The sequence below is a fragment of the Oncorhynchus mykiss genome, chromosome 12 (genome assembly GCF_013265735.2).
Source record: "Oncorhynchus mykiss isolate Arlee chromosome 12, USDA_OmykA_1.1, whole genome shotgun sequence".
NCBI classification, from domain to species: domain Eukaryota; kingdom Metazoa; phylum Chordata; class Actinopteri; order Salmoniformes; family Salmonidae; genus Oncorhynchus; species Oncorhynchus mykiss.
Genome location: NC_048576.1, coordinates 50,836,214 through 50,852,364, shown reverse-complemented (window position 1 = coordinate 50,852,364; position 16,151 = coordinate 50,836,214). Strand labels below are relative to the sequence as shown.

Below are 16,151 nucleotides of genomic sequence, written 5' to 3'. Positions count from 1 at the left end.
TCCTCCACTTCCTTCCCAGAAATGCCCTCGTCAGTTAAAATGGCTGCCCTCTCTCTCTGCCGCCGCTCTCCCTCTCTGCCGCCGCTCTCCCTCTCTGCCGCCGCTCTCCCTCTCTGTCGCCGCTCTCCCTCTCTGCCGCCGCTCTCCCTCTCTGCCGCCGCTCTCCCTCTCTGCCGCCGCTCTCCCTCTCTGCCGCCGCTCTCCCTCTCTGCCGCCGCTCTCCCTCTCTGCCGCCGCTCTCCCTCTCTGCCGCCGCTCTCCCTCTCTGCCGTCGCTCTCCCTCTCTGCCCCTGCTCCTCTCGTCACACATCAGACTCATCCCAACTAGGTTAACATGAATATTTGATCCTCTGTCACTGTGTGTGTGCCTCTCTCTGCAGACTGACTGCACGCCTGGAATAATTCATACATACACAGCCAGCGGCAGCACACAGAGCCCTGGTGCCTTATGGGTAATAGACAGCTCCTTGGCGCCGGGCAGCGGCCAAAATAGAGCAGCCTAGGCTAGACAATGGAAGTCAAAAGATATTCTTGTCTAGTATATACTGTTGCTTGTGTAGACAACAGTATATAAAAAAAACAATATATACAGTTGAAGTTGGAAGTTTACATACACTTAGGTTGGAGTAATTTTTCCAACAATTGTTTACATACAATAATCTGTATCACAATTCCAGTGGGTCAGAAGTTTGCATACACTAAGTTGACTGTGCCTTTAAACAGCTTGGAATATTCCAGAAAATGATGTCATGGCTTTAGAAGCTTTGGATAGGCTAATTTACATAATTTGAGTCACATGGAGGTGGACCTGTGGATGTATTTCAAGGCCAACCTTCAAACTCAGTGCCTCTTTGCTTGACATCATGGGAAAATCAAAAGAAATCAGCCAAGACCTTAGAATGAAATTTGTAGACCTCCACAAGTCTGGTTCATCCTTGGGAGCAATTTCCAAACTTCTGAAGGTACCACGTTCATCTGCACAAACAATAGTACGCAAGTATAAACACCATGGGACCACACAGCCGCCATACCGCTAAGGAAGGAGACGCGTTCTGTCTCCTAGAGATGAATGTACTTTGGTGCGAAAACTTCAAATCAATCCCAGAACAGCAGAAAAGGACCTTGTGAAGATGCTGGAGGAAACAGGTACTAAAGTATCTATATTCACAGTAAAACGAGTCCAATATCGACCTAACTTGAAAGGCCGCTCAGCAAGGAAGAAGCCACTGCTCCAAAACCGTGAGCAGAACTGAAAAGGCGTGTGCGAGCAAGGAGGCCTTACAAACCTGACTCAGTTACTCCAGCTCTGTCAGGAGGAATGGGCCAAAATTCACCCAATTTATTGTAGGTAGCTTTTGGAAGGCAATCCAAAACGTTTGACCCAAGTTAAACAATTTAAAAGCAATGCTACCAAATACTAATTGAGTGTATGTAAACTTCTGACCCGCTGGGAATGTAATGAAAGAAATAAGAGCTGAAATAAATAATTTTCTCTACTATTATTCGGACTTTTCACATTCTTAAAATAAAGTGTTGATCCTAACTGACCTAAAATAGGGAATTTTTACTAGGATTAAATGTCAGGAATTGTGACCCGTGGAGATATATATATATATATATATATAGTACACTGCTCAAAAAAATAAAGGGAACACTTAAACAACACAATGTAACTCCAAGTCAATCACACTTCTGTGAAATCAAACTGTCCACTTAGGAAGCAACACTGATTGACAATACATTTCACATGCTGTTGTGCAAATGGAATAGACAACAGGTAGAAATTATAGGCAATTAGCAAGACACCCCCAATAAAGCAGTGGTTCTGCAGGTGATAACCACAGACCACTTCTCAGTGCCTATGCTTCCTGGCTGATGGTTTGGTCACTTTTGAATGCTGGTGGTGCTTTCACTCTAGTGGTAGCATGAGACGGAGTCTACAACCCACACAAGTGGCTCAGGTAGTGCAGCTCATCCAGGATGGCACATCAATCCGAGCTGTGGCAAGAAGGTCTGTCAGCGTAGTGTCCAGAGCATGGAGGCGCTACCAGGAGACAGGCCAGTACATCAGGAGACGTGGAGGAGGCCGTAGGAGGGCAACAACCCAGCAGCAGGACCGCTACCTCCGCCTTTGTGCAAGGAGGAGCAGGAGGAGCACTGCCAGAGCCCTGCAAAATGACCTCCAGCAGGCCACAAATGTGCATGTGTCTGCTCAAATGGTCAGAAACAGACTCCATGAGGGTGGTATGAGGGCCCGACGTCCACAGGTGGGGGTTGTGCTTTACAGCCCAACACCGTGCAGGACGTTTGGCATTTGCCAGAGAACACCAAGATTGGCAAATTCGCTTCTGGCGCCCTGTGCTCTTCACAGATGAAAGCAGGTTCACACGGAGCACATGTGACAGTCTGGAGACGCCGTGGAGAACGTTCTGCTGCCTGCAACATCCTCCAGCATGACCGGTTTGGCGGTGGGTCAGTCATGGTGTGGGGTGGCATTTCTTTGGGGGGGGCGCGCAGCCCTCCATGTGCTCGCCAGAGGTAGCCTGACTGTCATTAGGTACCGAGATGAGATCCTCAGACCTCTTATGAGACCATATGCTGGTGCGGTTGGCCCTGGGTTCCTCCTAATGCAAGACTATGCTACACCTCATGTGGCTGGAGTGTGTCAGCGGTTCCTGCAAGAGGAAGGCATTGATGCTATGGACTGGCCCGCCCGTTCCCCAGACCTGAATCCTATTGAGCATATCTGGGACATCATGTCTCACTCCATCCACCAACGCCATGTTGCACCACAGACTGTCCAGGAGTTGGCGGATGCTTTAGTCCAGGTCTGGGAGGAGATCCCTCAGGAGACCATCTGCCACCTCATCAGGAGCATGCCCAGGCATTGTAAGGAGGTCATACAGGCACATGGAGGCCACACACACACTACTGAGCCTCATTTTGACTTGTTTTAAGGACATTACATCAAAGTTGGATCAGCCTGTAGTGTGGTTTTCCACTTTAATTTTGAGTGTGACTCCAAATCCAGACCTCCATGGGTTGATAAATTTGATTTCCATTGATCATTTTTGTGTGATTTTGTTGTCAGCACATTCAACTATGTAAAGAAAAAAGTATTTAATAAGAATATTTCATTCATTCAGATCTAGGATGTGTTCTTTTAGTGTTCCCTTTATTTTTTTTTGAGCAGTGTATTTAACCTTTAACTTGGCATGTCAATTAAGAACAAATTGTTATTTTATAACGACGGCGCACCCCGGCCAAACCCTCCCCTAACCCAGACGACGCTGGGCCAATTGTGCGCCGCCCTATGGGACGTCCAATCACGGCCGGTCGTGCTACAGCCCTAGATCAAACCAGAGTCTGTAGTGACGCCTCTAGCACTGAGACGCAGTGCCTTAGACTGCTGCGCTGCTCGGGAGCTCACCGTTTTACATTCAACATCTGTTGTGTGTTGTATTATACATGTCCCTCTTTCCAACATCCCTCTCTTTGTTGCCCCCCTTATCCATGAAAATAGAGCTGTGCCTAGTCGACCTGTTGGGATTTCTCTATGCATTGAGTAACTGACCCTCGATCTGACTTGGTGGGTGATACACAAGCTTAGCCAGCAGAAACCCTCCAGTCCTCACTCCTGACAAGCCCATACACTCATCTAGCCAGGGGAGTCTCCCCAACCAGCTCCAGCATCAGCCCCAGTGGCCCCTCCAGTCAGTCCCAGACGGCTAGAAGCAGCAGCAGGCCTCCTTCCAGGGGGCCAAGCAGCAGAGACCTAGCCGCCTCTACTGTACCCATCACTTATTCAGATCCCCGTCCCTGATACCTTGAGTTGGCAGGGGCGGCCAGGGCATTTTAAGTACTCATCAAGTACGATAACGGGCGCCCGGACGTTGCCCATGAAAAGTGGCACACTGTAAATGTATTGCTGGCCGCTGCGTTGCATTCTAGGTTTAGCTGTAGACATATTTTGGCTCCATTAAGAAGCGCTAGTCCAATGTGCTGCTTTTGGACGCTCTCCCAGAAAAGGGCATCGGGGAGATGTCTCTTTCTCTCTCTCTCACCCACCCATGGGAAAATGTATGGCTGTAATGGATCACCACTGTCAGGCCCTCTCGCTCTCTCTCTCTCTCTCTCGCTCTCTCTTGCTCTCGCTCCCCCCCCCCCCACAACACATCTTAATACTGCTGCTGCCCTGGTGGTGTCGACCAGGGAGTTGACATAGTATACAGACAATAACGGCGGCACGTTTATTCATGTGGTTATATATTTTCTAATGATAATGATGCATTTTATAACTAAGCCATAAGATACCTCTGGGGTTTGTGGTGTTTGACCAACGTACCACTCTGCGTTGCGTCGTCCCTACGAACAGCCCTTAGCCGTGGTATATTGGCCATATACCGCAAACCCCCGAGGTGCCTTATTGCTATTATAAACTGGTTACCAACGTAGTTAGTCATTTTCTGTCATTCCGTGATATCCCACGGCTTTCAGCCAATCATCATTCAGGGCTCATAATAACTCCATTGGCGTGAATAAATAAAGGTCCCGTATCGTTTCTAGACGTGGTCTTGATGTTATGTCTGCTTTGTAATCAACACGTGGTTTTCCCGGTATTAACCTTTATTATTACCGTGTGTGTGTGTGTGTGTGTGTCCCCACCCCCGCACCCCCTCCCTGTCCCCAGGTACTACCTGAAGAACAACATGGATACGGAGACGTTGTGTTCAGACGATGACGCCCAGGAGCTGCTGAAGGAGAGTCACATCACCCTGCTCCAGCTCAGCACGGTGGAGGTGTGTATCTGGTGTATTTACGTGTGTGTGTGTGTTGTGTATTTCTGTGTGTTTAACAGAGGGGTTGAAGACCGTACAGCAGCAGACACGTTCCCCGTCTCGTATGCGTTAATAAAGTCATCGTGCTGTTCTGCAGGTGGCCGCCCAGCTCTCCATGAGGGACTTTGAGCTGTTCCGTAACATCGAGTCCACCGAGTACGTGGACGACCTCTTCAAGCTACTGGACTCCTCGGGGGGAGTCCAGCAGACGCGCCTCAAGCAGTTTGAGGAGGTCATCAACCAGGAGACCTTCTGGGTCGCCACGGAGATCCTGAGGGAGCCCAACGCCATGAAAAGGATGAAGACCATCAAACACTTCATCAAGATTGCTCTGAACTGTCGAGAGTGCAAGAACTTTAACTCCATGTTCGCCATCATCAGGTGAGTTAGTTGGGGGCTGGAGACCAGTCCCTCCCTCCCAAGGCAACACTCCCTGTTCTGTTCTCTATCTGTTCCCATTCTAAGCAGTTCATTGCATCTGCGTGCCCCGCAATCCTATATCTGTCCCTACGACTTATTGCCTGTCCAAATTGAGTCCCAAAACAGTTATTACATTTCTGCTTCGTTATGTTGTTAACTCTGCCTTCTATGGTTTGGCTACATTGCGCTTCTGTTGTCCGTTGTGCTATTACTTTGACATCTTCAGGGAACTGTAGTGTGTGTGTGTGTGGCAGAGGATGTCCTCTGAGAGCTTTCTGACAAATGGGAGTCTGGTTAGGCTCGCTGTGGTCTCCTCACTCAGCCATGGAACGGCCTGGCTGCCGGAGCGCGTGCGTGTTTGCCTGACTCTGCATGTGTGCGTGTCTGTATGCATCTGTCGTGTGTGTTCCCTACTGTCTGTGTCATCCAATGTGTAACGAGGCCCTCTGCCTCAAGCCCTCTTTAGAGCAGTCAGATCAGTCAGTTCCCCTGCTGGCTGATGGACTTGGCTGGCTGATGGACTTGGCTGGCTGATGGACTTGGCTGGCTGATGGACTTGGCTGGTTGGCTGGAGACTCCACTTCAGAGCAGAGAACAATGAGGGTAATTCTAGAGCAGCGCTGCCAGGTCTGTCAGTAGAGGGAGAGGGGTTGGGGGGGAGGGAGGAGAGGAGAGGAAAGGGGAAACACCCGTCATAATTTGCTACTCTCTAAATGAATCTGCTCTGAGGTCACAAAGCCACAGGACCTCATTGAGGAAATGGGAAAACAAACACTGAAGATGCATCGTTTTTGGATGGCGTGTTTTGTTGTGAGCGAATGAGTCATAGGCTTGGGCAGTATACTATGTATACCGGGTTATTTTGAAATACAGACGGTATGATTTTCAATACTGTAAAAATGAATTATAAAAACAAAATGCAGGGGGAGTGGTACACCACTGCTTTATAACTAACTATAAGTTCATATATTTGGCACACCTGAGACAGTTATCTCCAGCTCAGTTGTCAAGCTATGGATTTAGTTTGCTAACTTGCTAGCTAAGTGGCTAGCTTGCAAGACCAAGCTTCATGGTTTCCGCAGAGACAATAAATCCCCCCCCCCCTGGATCAAGATCCCTGCTGCCTGAAGTTGTTTTGTGCTTAAAAAAAATATGTATATATATATTTGGAAAGAAATAGCGCCCCTTGTGTACACTGCCGGTAGTTTTTTATTGAACCTTTTTTTCCCTCCAATTTTAAAGTGCGTTGTAGATCATTCCACACTTAAGGTGAAAAAACTCAAACTAAAAGCAGATCGACCCGTCTCAGTAGAGATGGAACGGATCTCCAGAGTTGGCTGTCCCTGAGCCGGGGTCCAGTATCCTATACATCTATAGGTTAGCAATGAGGTAAGGTACGGCAGAAATGTAAGCAATACAGCTTTATACACCCAGTATGGTACAGGAACGGTATGAAAATCTGCATACCGCCCAACCCTAGTGAGTGAATGGGTGTACATTCAAGAAAGAGAGTACTCCTCAATTGTGATAATGTGCATCATCCCCTAAGTGGTACACATTGCTTTCAGCTTTCACTTCTGTATTCCCTGAAGTGTGTCTCTGTACTGTGTGCATGTTGTGTCTAGGCTGGTCTGGGCAGTGGAGTGGTCATCTGGCCAGCTAGCCCCGCTTCCCCACTCTTCTCCCGTTCAGTTCAGAGCGGACTCACCTTTTCCTAGCCTCTGGCTATCTCTATACTCTCATGTCGGTTCCTTTCCTTGCTTCCTCTCTTTCATCTGCGTTGATATGAAAAGACTGAGACGGTAAGAGGATGAGGTCTAACAGTGGGCTGCCTCTCACTTGCCCACTTTATTTAGCTAAGTGTGGATGAAGGAAAGTAGACCAGGGCAGAAAACCACTGGAAAACCACTGAAGGAGAGTTTTGAGCCCTAACCAATCTCTCGAGTGTCCTGTCCAGGGTGTATATCAAGCGGCCTCACGCCCACGCTGCAGATACAGGAGATGGGCTGTTGTTGCCCTATAGGCCATTCTAGCTTGGACAAGGCTTACCTACCTTACCATCTCTCCTCTATAGCTGTGGTCTGAATCCTAACCCCTGAACTCTCTTCCTTGTCTCCTTCCCAACAGTGGTCCGAACCCTAACCGCTGACCTCTCCTCCTTGTCTCTTCCTCTACAGTGGTCTGAACCCTAAACCTTGACCTCTCCTCCTTGTCTTTTCCTCTACAGTGCTGAACCCTAACCCCTGACCTCTCCCCCATAGTATTTTCCTCGACAGTTGTCTGAACCCTAACCCCTGACCTCTCCTCCTTGTCTCCTGCCCGACAGTGGCCTAAATCTGGCTCCAATAGCTCGTCTCAGATCATCGTGGGAGAAGCTGCCCAGTAAGTACGACAAGCTGTTCCGCGACCTGCAGGACATCTTCGACCCGTCCAGGAACATGGCCAAGTACCGCAACGTCCTGAGCAGCCAGAGCATGCAGCCGCCCATTATCCCCCTGTTCCCCGTTGTCAAGAAGGACCTCACCTTCCTACATGAAGGTATGGATGCCTTTCTCAGTGCCTGCCTAAAATACCTTAATCTTGTCCATTGGAAACCATATCGGATTAATTTATTGGTCACTCTTTACTTGGATAGTCCCATAAAGATGCTCTACAGATGGTCACACTATCAACAAACCATAAGCAACTGCTTGCTAAGGTTAGAAAAAGGGTTAGGTTAGAAAAAGGGTAATCGGGTCAAGATTAGGGTTAGGATAGGGGTGAGTAGATAGTTAGTAGAAATGTTGTTGACAGTTATTGGACATCGACCAAACATCTATAAACCATCTGCTCGGGATTATCCAAATAAAGTGTTACCTGTTTATCTAAACTTTATTCATACAGGCTTGTCGGATTAAGATGTTATACAATATAATTTGCTAGAGCGACCTGTCAGTGATTTAACCTCTCTGGGATATTCGGGACGGTAGCGTCCCACCTCAACAACAGCCAGTGAAAGTGCAGGGCGCCAAATTCAAAACAACAGAAATCCCATAAATAAAATTCCTCAAATATGCAAGTATTTCACACCATTTTAAAGATAGACTTGTTGTAAATCCAGCCACAGTGTCCGATTTCAAAAGGCTTTACGACAAAAGCACACCAAACGATTGTTAGGTCAGTACCTAGTCATAGAAAAACACAGCCATTTTTCCAGCCAAAGAGAGGAGTCACAAAAAGTAGAAATGGCGATAAAATGAATCACAAACCTTTGATGATCTTCATCAGATGACACTCATAGGACTTCATGTTACAAAATACATGTATGTTTTATTCGATAAAGTTCATATTTATATCCAAAAATCTCAGTTTACATTGACGCGTTCCGTTCAGTAGTTCCAAAACATCCGGTGGTTTTGCAGAGAGCCACATCAATTTACAGAAATACTCATAATAAATAATAAACATTGCTAAAAGATACAAGTGTTATGCATGGAATTTTAGATCCACTACTCCTTATTGCAACCGCTGTGTCAGATTTCAAAAAGCTTTACTGAAAAAGCACACCATGCAATAATCTGAGTACGGCGCTCAGACAACAAAACGAGCCATACAGATATCCGCCATGTTGTGGAGTCAACAAAGTCAGAAATAGCATTATAAATATTCACTTACCTTTGATGATCTTCATCAGAATGCACTCCCAGGAATCCCAGTTCCACAATAGTTGTTTGATTTGTTCGATAAAGTCCATCGGTTATGTCCAAATACCTCCTTTTTGTTTGCGCGTTTAGCCCAGTAATCCAAATTCATGAGGCGCGAGCAGACAGTCAAAAAGTTCCTTTACAGTTCGTAGAAACATGTCTAACGATGTATAGAATCAATCTTTAGGATGTTTTTATCATAAATCTTCAATAATGTTTCAACCAGAGAATTCCTTTGTCTTCAGAAATGCAATGGAACGCAAGCTAACTCTCACGTGAACGCGCGTGGTCAGCTCATGGCACTCTGGCAGACCTCTGACTCATTCAGCTCCCATTCCCCCCTCCTTAACAGTAGAAGCATCAAACAAGGTTCTAAAGACTGTTGACATCTAGTGGAAGCCTTAGGAAGTGCAATATGACCCCATAGACACTATATTCGATAAGCAAGGAGTTGAAAAACTACAGACCTCAGATTTCCCACTTCCTGGTTGGATTTTTTCTCAGGTTTTTGCCTGCCATATGAGTTCTGTTATACTCACAGACATAATTTAAACAGTTTTAGAAATGTAAGTGTTTTCTATCCAAATATACTAATATATTAGCAACTGGGCCTGAGTAGCAGGCAGTTTATTCTGGGCACCTTATTCATCAAAGCTACTCAATACTGCCCTTCAGTCCCAAAGAATTTAAGATCATTGTTTTGACTGAAACCTCATCATGTTGACTTTTCATGTTGAGTTCTTAGCTAGTTAAAGTCCAGTGTTTTTACATCTAGACTGTTGCACCTTCCGCCAGTATACTCTTATTGGCATGTACTGTATTAGCATCTATACAGTGAATCATGCCTAACTCAGGCACTCATTAGACAAAGGACTAATCTTCTGTCCATTAGCTACATTAGCATTTCACAGACTTGCTGTTTAAGATGGAAAAAGCTTTCATACCATATTGGGGTCATTGACATGTTGTTTCCGGGCGGTTTCCATATGGGCCTTGGTTTTTCCACTTCCCCCTGGCTCAGCTGAAACCAAGGTCACTCTCAAGCTTGCTCAGGGGGTTTTTACTTCTGCTTCCCTTTCTGCTTCGGCATCCCGTATGAGACCGAGTTAGAACAACCACAGAGATTTCGGTATTATGCAAAGTTTTAAAAAAAGTCCAAAAATGGTGTAGTACTAAAACAGGAAATGGATCGTTTGGTGATTGGGATGACAGATGGAAGACGTTAATGACGTGTATTGTGATTTCCCCATTAGCGTGTGTTTGCCGTTATCTCCTCACAGTGAGATGTGTTGCACAGGCCAGGGAACCCATTGCTATCACACGGTGTGTAGAAGTGTAGATGATGCATGATAATGTGAGAAGTAAATCAATCACTCCCATCTAATGCGAAAAGCTGTGAGAACACATGAACAGCTACACATTAAGTGGCACACACTCCCTTCTGGTTCAAAAACCAGCGCTTGGCTCTTAAATGTAACCCAATTAAACAGGCTGAAGGAGGGAAACAATCATTAGTGTTTGAGTGTTATATCTCCAGCCCCATCCCTCAGATATATTTAGCGAAACAAGTGATGGTCACCCCCCGCTTTGTTGTTTTTATGAAAACCTAGATTGCACATTTAATGAAGTTGAAGAAAAGCTCACATGACTGTTTTCGCCGCAGGTAATGACTCTAAAGTAGACGGTCTGGTGAACTTTGAGAAGCTGAGGATGATCGCCAAGGAGATCCGTCACGTTGTCCGTATGACCTCAGCCAACATGGACCCAGCTCTTATGTTCCGACAGAGGTGGGTGCTCGCTCCCCTGGCTACATTTACTGCCCTTAAACACAGATCTAGTTTAGCCTTTTTAGATCATATTGAATAAGATTACATGGACTTGGGGGACCTGATCCTAGATCAGCACTCTCAATCCTCTCAACCTCTCCCAATCCTACCCTTAACCATTAGGGGAATGAAATAATAGCTGATAAGGTATCAGGGGGTAGAGGTGTCATCTGCCTACTCTCCGCCCCCTGTACTACCCAGTGTGTCCTACAGTCCAGCCTGTCACAGACAGTGCATGCCTGCCCCCTTCAGGCTCCCTCCACACCAAGCAGCACCAGTTTCCCCCTATACAGTGCGTTCGGAAAGCATTCAAGACCCCCTGAAATTTACCCACAATTTGTTACGTTACAGCCTTATTCTAAAATGGATTAAAAACAAAACAAAATCCTCATCAATCTACACCCAATACCCTGTAATGACAAAGAAAAAACAGGTTTTTAGAAATGTTTGCAAGTGTATATATAAAAAAAAAAGGAAATATCACATTTACACAAGTATTCAGACCCTTTACTCAGTACTTTGTTGAAGCACCTTTGACAGCGATTACAGCCTTTAGTCTCCTTTGGAATGATGCTACAAGCTTGGCACACCTGTATTTGGGGAGTTTCTCCCATTCTTCTCTGCAGAGCCTCTCAAGCGCTGTCAGGTTGGATGGGGAGTGTCACTGCACAGCTATTTTCCGGTCTCTCCAGAGCTTATTTTATCGGGTTCAAGTCCAGGCTCTGGCTGGGCCACTCAAGGACATTCAGAAACTTGTCCCAAAGCCACTCCTGTGTTGTTTTGGCTGTGTGCTTAGGGTTGTTGTCCTGTTGGAAGGTGAATCTTCGCCCCAGCCTGAAGTCCTGAGTGCTCTGGAGCAGGTTTTCATCAAGGATCTTTGTACTTTGTTCCGTTCATCTTTCCCTCTATCCTGACTAGTCTCCCAGTCCCTACCCCTGAAAAACATCTCCTCGGGCATGATGCTGCCACCATCATGCTTCACCGTAGGGATAGTGCCAGGTTTCCTCCAGATGTGACGCTTGGCATTCAGGCCAAAGAGTTCAATCTAGGTTTCATCAGACCAGAGAATCTTGTTTCTCATGATCTTTGTCCTTTAGGTGTCTTTATGGAAACTCTAAGCAGGCTGTCATGTGCCTTTTACTGAGGAGTGGCTTCCGTCTGGCCACTAACATAAAGGCCTGATTGGTGGAGTGCTGCAGAGATGGTTGTCCTTCTGGAAGGTTCTCCCATCTCTGCAGAGGAACTCTGGAGCGCTGTCAGAGCGACCATCGGGTTCTTGGTTACCTCCCTGACCAATGCCCTTCTCCCCCCGATTACTCATAAATGCTGCAGAAATATTTTGGTACCCTTCCCCAAATCTGCACCTGGACACAATCCTGTCTCTGAGCTCTACGGACAATTCATTCGACCTCGTGGCTTGGTTTGCACTGTCAACTGTGGCACTTTTATATAGACAGGTGTGTGCCTTTCCAAATCATGTCCAATCAATTTGAATTTACCACAGGTGGACTCCAATCAAGATGTAGCAACATCTCAAGGATGATCAATGGAAACAGGATGCACCTGAGCTCAATTTCGAGTCGCATAGCAAAGGGTCTGAATACTTATGTAAATAAGATATATTTGTTTTTTATATTTTCATAAATGTGGGGGAAAAAAGTATAAAAAGCTGTTATCGCTTTGTCTTTATGGGGTATTGTGTGTAGATTGATGGGGGGAAAAAAACAAGTGAATACATTTTAGAATGAGGCTGTAATGTAACAAAATGTGGAAAAAGTCCAGGTGGTCTGAATACTTTCATAATGCACTGTACATCCATTCTCAAAACAGAAAGTATACACACACCCATCTCTCACACTTCTCACTGCTACTGGACAAGGTGGATTCACAGAGTTACATTCGGCATGAAATGTCCCACACACACACACACACACACAGACACACACACACACACATACACACACACACACACACACACACAGAGTTGATGTGGGGAATGTGGAGAGTTCCCTGTGTTTTCCCTTTGCTCTGTCCCCCAATCTCCTCATGTGGTCACTGTGTCCCTGTCCTTCCTTGACTGTACTGTCTCTGTAAGCCACGTTGCTTCAATGTCATTGGGTCTTGCTTGCAGGAAGAAGAGGTGGAAGAGTTTAGGGTAAGTCCCCTGGTAATAGTCCAGTCATCCAGTCACCATGCACCCCCACGTGGCCAGTGTCCTCCCAAACCGCATGCCCCCTACATGTACCATTCAGTCCCTAACCCTTTCATTCACAGTGTGCGCCTGTGTCCATCCTTTCCCAAAGGTCACCATTGACTCTTGAGTCCGTTCTGCGTTGTGTGTGCATCCTGCCATTTTCCCCTGACTTTGATTTTTCATTCCTTTCATTTTCTAACCCTTTTCGGCTGTCTTCGTCAAACAGAATGTTATTTTTTGTTATTTATCGACCCACGTTTAAGCATGGTGCATCAGCGTGAGACGGCCTTGTCGCATGGTTGTTATAACCTGCTGTGCTCCAGTGCTCTGTTTACAGTCAGCAGCAGAATGGTGTTTTAGTGACCTGCCCATCAGTTATAAAGTGTTCTCTCTGAATGTCCAGACTGTATGCCACAGTGACCGTTGAACAAGGTAGTGCTAGCGTTGATACTGAGAGGCTGCACGAACACCATAACCTGCAGCATGTCTGTTAAGTGCCTCCACTGGAGTCCTGGAGATCTGACCCGTCTCCCTCCCTCCCTCTCTTATTCCCTCCGTTCTTCACTTCACCCCGCCTTCCATTACGCCCTGCCTTCCTCTCAACCCTGGCTCCCTCCCTCCATTCCTCATTCCATCCACTTCTCCTCCCATCCGACACCCCTTTCTCCCCCTCTCCAGGTCTCTGAGTCAGGGCAGCACCAACTCCAACATGTTGGACGTGCAGGGCGGGGCCCACAAGAAGCGCGTGCGTCGCAGCTCGCTGCTCAACGCTAAGAAGCTGTACGAGGACGCTCAGATGGCCCGTAAGGTCAAGCAGTACCTGTCCAACCTGGCGGTGGAGACGGACGAGGAGAAACACCAGATTATGTCTCTACAGTGTGAGCCTGTTTACAGCACCTGTGAGTCTTACAGCGTAACCACAATGTCGGTGGCCAAATGCAAACCCGTATAACACTTATAGTCACCTAGAATCACTTAGAAACACCAAGTGTCACTAGGCTATATCATCCCCTTGCCGTCACTGGCTGTGACAGGGTTGGGTATTCTCTCAACTCTGATGCTCCCAGCCTCCCGCAGAGCTCTTCTCTCACAGATCTGAAGGTTATTTTACTCTCCTACAAAAGGCACACTTTAATAGTAATTTCAGGGGAGAGAGCTGTGGGACAACATTTCTTCAATGCACTTGTATTGAAGTTGTGTTTTTCACTTGAGCTTTTGACACTTATTGGGTGTTTAACTTGCCCAACACTGCCACCTAGTGGGCTTCAGATGTTTCACAGTTGAGAAGAACCTTCTGTATTGCCCTATTGAGAGAGGAGGGAGTTATGCCTTTGTTGTTTAGAAATGAGTCAAGTGTACAAATAAATGTTTTTCATACAATTTATGCCCATTTCATTCATCTTCCTTTTAAATGTGTAAGATACATTTCAATTTCCTGTCTGTGTGACTACCTTCTTAATTTTCCTCTCTCTGTGTTTACTATATTTACACACCAGCCCTCTGAAGTAACTCATCTCCTGGTCAGGCCATTGATAAGCGCTGCTGTTTCTGTTATTACTGTCGGGAACATAATGATCTTGCAATGCCTGGTGCAAGATTAATGATTTCCTGTTTCCATGACTACAGTGTCCAAGAACCTGAGCGAGCGACGGTCCACCAAGTCGGACATCTCTCCTGTGTCGCTGCGCTCGGCGTTGCCCGGGGGGAAGGCCCAGAACCGCGTGTCCCAGGTGCTACAGATCCAGGTACCCCTCTACCCCCAACGGAAGAAGAGCACCGCCAAGGACATTCACGCCGCACACAGTGAGTCACTGGAACTGTTACACTCTTCTAGTGTTGCAGAATACCTGGTGCCTTTCACAAAATTCCCAGGTTTTCCAGAAATCCCGGTTGGAAGATCCTTGGGATCAGGATGGAATAAACATGAAATCAGGAATCTTTCAACCAGGATTTCAGGAAAAAGATGGGAATTTGGGAAAAGTTACCTGAATTTTACCGATTTGCAGACACATTTCGGATTTGATTTGATTTGATTTGACATTTCGGGTGAATGCATTCAGTTGTGCAATTGACTAAGTATCCCAATTTTCATTTATTTATTTTTTCAAATGAATTGTTAGTTACAGTATACTGACAATATATTGGTCCCTAGAAATAGCATCAGAAGATACGGTATACAATTCCAGGACAATTGAGTTTGATCACACTATTTCTATGTCAATGTAAACATGTTGCGTATTAGTGAGTTCATTTATAGTGAGTCCTTGTTAAAGATGAGATCGTGAAGTCTTGTGGATGATCTTTTTATTTATCCAGGAAGTCCAATTGAGGCCAGATACCCTCTTTTACAAGGGAGACGTGGCCAAATCGTTAATATTCTGTAGTACAATAATGGTGCCACACCCGCTGTATGGCTCACTCTCTAACAGTGTATGTCCCTGTCTGTGCCAGACTCCAACAGTGTACATCTGTCTCTCACCTGTTCCCAGACTCCAGCTCTCCCCTAGTGATAAAGAGGCCTCCCAGCTCCCAGCTCAGCCAATCAGAGGACAGTCCCTGGAGTGGGAAGAGGTCTGCTGAAGACACCGTGTCCATCGTGTCCTCCCTGCACTCCAGCCCCACCATCTCACCACAGGGCTCCCCGCGCAAAGGTATACATCCTGGTTACTGCATACTACATTACCTACCTCTTAAAACATTAACCATCCTGGCTACCAAGGTTGGGGTCAATTCCATTTCAATTCTTGTCCATCCAGGAAGTACACTGATTCCAATCCTCTTCAATGCTTTAAATGAGGACAACGTGTACTTGGAATTTGGTTTACTTGCTGAATTGACTACAATTTAAATATTGAATTGACCCAAACCCTGCTGGCTACTGCACATTATATTACAGCTTACATTATTACCTTGCATCCCAAATGTCTACACCCTGGCTACTGCACATTACCTCTCACATCAGAATCGACTCCCATCCATTCTTTCATCTCACAACGAAACATAACCCATATCGTACCCGCACCTCAAGGTTTGTACCTCACGGTCCGCACCCTCTATATCAGCACCTCAAAACCAACATCCCTCACACCCAAAATACACACGCATGCAGACACTGCCCATATAGTCAAAGCGTCTTCTTTTCCCCTCATCTCACCTATCCATACTGTAATTTAGTGTCATCTTTACCATC

The 16,151-nt window shown here is 46.3% G+C and overlaps 1 protein-coding gene across 9 annotated transcripts in view; it reads left to right on the top strand.

Moving 5' to 3' along the window:
- rapgef6 (Rap guanine nucleotide exchange factor (GEF) 6) overlaps nt 1–16,151 on the top strand; it is a 126,132-nt gene that overhangs the window by 99,407 nt on the left and 10,574 nt on the right. For 8 of the 9 annotated variants that reach the window (XM_036937739.1, XM_036937738.1, XM_036937743.1 and 5 more), the window contains 8 exons: nt 4,691–4,799; nt 4,936–5,219; nt 7,585–7,796; nt 10,605–10,728; nt 12,899–12,922; nt 13,640–13,860; nt 14,588–14,764; nt 15,451–15,612. In XM_036937739.1, the coding sequence (XP_036793634.1) occupies nt 4,691–4,799; nt 4,936–5,219; nt 7,585–7,796; nt 10,605–10,728; nt 12,899–12,922; nt 13,640–13,860; nt 14,588–14,764; nt 15,451–15,612 (1,313 nt within the window). The remainder of the gene's footprint in view (nt 1–4,690; nt 4,800–4,935; nt 5,220–7,584; nt 7,797–10,604; nt 10,729–12,898; nt 12,923–13,639; nt 13,861–14,587; nt 14,765–15,450; nt 15,613–16,151) is intronic. The other variant, XM_036937740.1, reaches the window with a different exon arrangement.